The following is a 3,922-nucleotide window of genomic DNA, read 5'->3' on the forward strand; positions in this document are numbered from 1 at the left end:
CCATCACACTGAGGGCACCCAGGAGTGGGGGCAAGTCACCCCTCTTAGACCTGGCTCCTAGAGGCAGGAACTGTGTCTGCCCCACCAGACTGACGGCTCTCTGAGGCCATGGAGTGTGTCTCCCCCATCAGACTGGGAGCTTCCAGAGGATAAGGACCATCTATCTCCCCCACCAACTGGGGGCTCCTTGAAGTGGGTGCCACATCACCCCCTTGGACTGGAACTACCTCCTAACTTCATATTGGGAGCTTACTGAGACAAAAGGCTGTGTCTGCCCTATTAGACAAGGCTGGCTCAGCGGACTTGGGGGCTGGGGTGCGGGGGGCAGGTCGTGCCTCCTCTCCTGGCCTGGGGATCTTCCCCAGGGTCACTCCCATGGCTGCCCTTGGGTGAGCTCACCACCCTCAGGTCCGGTTACCACCTCTGGGCTCCAGTTCCATGATCTTGCAGGCCAGTCTTCCCAAGCCCCCAGACCCAGCCCAGCTGATCACGTTCCCTCACGAGCACCTCTTATTCAGCAAACCCGAAATCTTTTCCCGTCTCGTTCCTTTTCTTTCCTGATACAGAGGTGAGGCTCTACCCTCCAGGAAGGCCAGAAACCTGGGAATCACCAACCCTTCCGCTGTCCCGTCTCCCCTTTACGCATCCATTCCTAACAAGTTTTCAGTATTCCCTCTGCTCTCAAAGTGAAGTCCGAACTCCTCATCAACTAATAGGCCCCTCCCAACCCATGCAGTGACCTGGAAGGACATCCTAACTCACACTTCGGGGTCTTTGCACATCCTCGTCTCTCTCCCTGAACTTTCTTCCCCTGACTAACTCATTCGTCTTAGCCACAATCTCCTTTCTCTCCTTGGCCACTGTGCCCCAGCCCAGCCCTTCTCTGTCTCTCAGCGCTCCCCGACTCCTATTACACACCCGTTCACCTGGATCGTTCTCATCTGGTCATACATTCCCATGGACCATGCGCTCCAGGAGAAGACAGAGCCTAGCACAGTGCCTTGCACAACTCGGTGCTGGATGCATGGAAGGATGGAGGACGGATGGAAAGAAGAAAGAGTGAACGGAACAAAGGAAAGATAGAGAAAGAGTGGAAGGAAGAGTGAAAAGAAAGAAGAAGGGAAGAACAGGACAAAGGAGGCCAGAGACGGGGAGGGAAAGAAGGAAGGAAGGAAGGGAAGGAGAGACAGGGGAAGTAAAGGTGGATGGAAAGAAGACTGGACGCGTCAACGAGTGGAGGAGGGATGACGGGATGATGGGAGAAAGATGGATGGACGAATGGATGGATGGCCACAGAAATGAGTTGATCCCATCAGCACCCACCCCAGAGTTTCGCTCGGGTGGCAGGTAGGTGGAGGACAACAGGGACACGGAAAAGCAAGTCTCCCAAGACAAGCCACCCGCACCATCACTCACCGATGAAGGGAATGGAAGCCAGAGAGTCTTCAGTAGTGGCCAAAGGGGCCACCTTCCTGGCCGGGCGTTCCCCTCGCCCACTGGCCTCTGGCTCTGGGGACTCGTCACCAAACCCAAGGTTCATCTGTCTTGCGGGGGGCAGCTGGACCTTGCGGCCCGTGGGAGGCTTCTGCCTCAGGATCACTTCATCACGGCGATCCTCGGCGGGAGGCTCTGAGGCCCGGGTGCTGGGTTCTGGTCGGACAACTCTTGGTGGTTCAGAGGCCTCTGGTGGGAACGGTGCGGGGGACTGGGCCAAGTTGAAGGTGGGCAGCCCCCCAAAGGGGGAGTCCCGGAAGGAGAGCGCCTGCAGGAGGCCAGTCCGGCGCTGGAATGATGGGCTGTAGCTCCGGTACCCGATGTACCCGAGGTCGTCCAGGCCCTGCAGGCCAGGAGGGGCTGGGGCCTGGGGCCCGGGCAGGTCCCTGGGTGCGCAGGCAGGGGTGCGGGCAGACGGCCGCTGGGAAGCCCAGCCGCAGCGCTCGAAGCGGGGTGACAGCAGCGCTCCTGGCCCCAGCGCCTCAGCAGAGCGGGTGGCCCGGCTCAGGTAGTCGTCTGAGCGTGCTCGGTGCCAGCCCTCCTGGCCCAGCTGGCTCAAGGCACCCTGGGAGGTGGAGCAGGGCCAAGGGCGATGGGCAGTCACCTCCTCCAGTCGGTCCTGGGAGGCACTACGGGCCCGGGGGGGCATGGCGGGGCACCGTCTCTCCCCCGCCCTGCGGGGTACCTGGTTCGACAGCCAGTTTGACAAGGCCTGCTGGCACTCCAGTCTGCTGGGGGGTGCCCGGCTGCCAGGCTCCGGGAAGGCACGAGGCGTCCGGGGCTCTGGGGGGAGGCGGGGGAAGGCACCAGGGCTGGGGCGGGGCTGGCTCATCCCCAAGGAAGGGTGGTCCGGATGGGAGCGGGCGGTAGACGGGATGCGGGGCCCCGGGTCACTCCAGGCAGCAGGACTCCGGGGGTCACCGGGCAGTGCTGAGAGCGGCTCAGGAACCATAGCGGCCCAGGTGGAGACCCGGGCTGGCGGGGCGTAGGTCTTTCGGGGGTAGCAGATCGGGGGTGGCTCTGGGATGCTCCGGGCCTCTCCAGAATACGGCTCGTTCCCCTTCAGGTAGGCGTCCTGGGAGTAGGCCTGCCCGGGGACACAAAGGCAGGTGAGCAGGGCTGAACAGACCCTACAGGGCAGGGTTACAGCAGCCCCCGGAGGTCAAGGCCCTCCAGAAAGGGGCCTGAAGGAAGGGCACCAAGCTTTGGGGGTGGTCCTGAGAGGGCGGGGGTGAGAAGGCATGCTCCAAAGAGAGTCAAGGGGAGGACAAAGAAATAAGAGGCCTTTGAGTCTTACACACACATACACACATACACACACACACATTCACTCGAGAAAGAGCCAGGATTTTTCTAAGGCTTATGACAAGGACTGCCTTTAGCCACAAACATTCCAACATCTGTTTTCTGGGGTCCTCCCCTCATGCTGGCCTCAGCTGCCTCCCTGCTTGCTTGTGTCCCATGGTGCCCACAGACCCTCGGGTGGAGCTGGGAAACCCCACCAGAGACCAGTCAAGGTGGCAGATGACAGGGGAGGGAGCCGCCTAAGGGGTGTGTCCAGGGTGGGGTGGGCGGGGGCTGGGAGAGCCCAGCTGTCCCTCCATCCCCCTGGACGGGAAGCTGAGGGCCTGGCTCCTGGGCCACTGGGGGCGGGGGAGGGACTTGCTCACCCCCTGCTTCTCTGGACCAGGCTTGAGGGAGAGGCCAGACTGGTTGAGGGACCTTGCGCCACCTTCTGCCACCCCAGCCCTGGAATTTGGCGCTGGGAGCTGAGGCTGACGCTGCATTGCTGAGGAGTGGCAGGGCCAGCGCCCAGGCCCGGCCCAAAAAAGAGGCAGCCCCCAGGGACAGCGGCCTTGTGGCCCTGGCCTAGCCTGGCCCCTGAGGGGCTACCCAGGGGCCTAGCTCAGCATGAAGTATCAAAGAGGGAGGGTGAAACCAAACCACACACACACACACACACACACACACACACATCACAAGGAGACCCAGGAAAATACACACCCAGAGACACTCACACACACACAGAGAAGCACAATGAGACACACACACACACAGTTAACTACAGCTCCAGTCCCGGGCACACACATCACGTGACGAGGGTGAGTAAACCACACCCCGTACTCAGCCCCCTTAGGACCCACACACCAGCCAGGACACTCACGTACCTCTCCCTCCTGCCATCCTGCCGGCTCCCCGGACTCCCCGCATCACAGCCGCTGTGGTGGCATCCCGGCCCCCTCCACCCTCCCCGCCCCCGCCAGCCCCCACTGACCACTGTGCCGGCCCTGGCCTCGGGGCCCCCCAGCCTGCCCTCCCGGCGACTGCCCTCGGCCCCCACCGACTCTCTCTCGCAGGCGGGAGGAGGAGGGAGGGGAGGATGGGTGGATGGATGGTTGGATGGAGCCCCTGGCAAAAGGGTTCCGGG

At 62.2% G+C, this 3,922-nt stretch overlaps 1 protein-coding gene across 1 annotated transcript in view; it reads right to left on the reverse strand.

Annotated features, from left to right (window-relative positions):
- The window catches only part of ARHGAP23 (Rho GTPase activating protein 23), a 48,418-nt gene that overhangs the window by 38,314 nt on the left and 6,182 nt on the right, over positions 1 to 3,922 (reverse strand). Inside the window, 1 exon segment of the mRNA XM_010843138.1 lies at positions 1,417 to 2,581. Within this exon segment, the coding sequence (XP_010841440.1) occupies positions 1,417 to 2,581 (1,165 nt within the window).

The sequence above is a fragment of the Bison bison genome, unplaced genomic scaffold, assembly GCF_000754665.1.
Source record: "Bison bison bison isolate TAMUID 2011002044 unplaced genomic scaffold, Bison_UMD1.0 scf7180017864180, whole genome shotgun sequence".
NCBI lineage: Eukaryota > Metazoa > Chordata > Mammalia > Artiodactyla > Bovidae > Bison > Bison bison.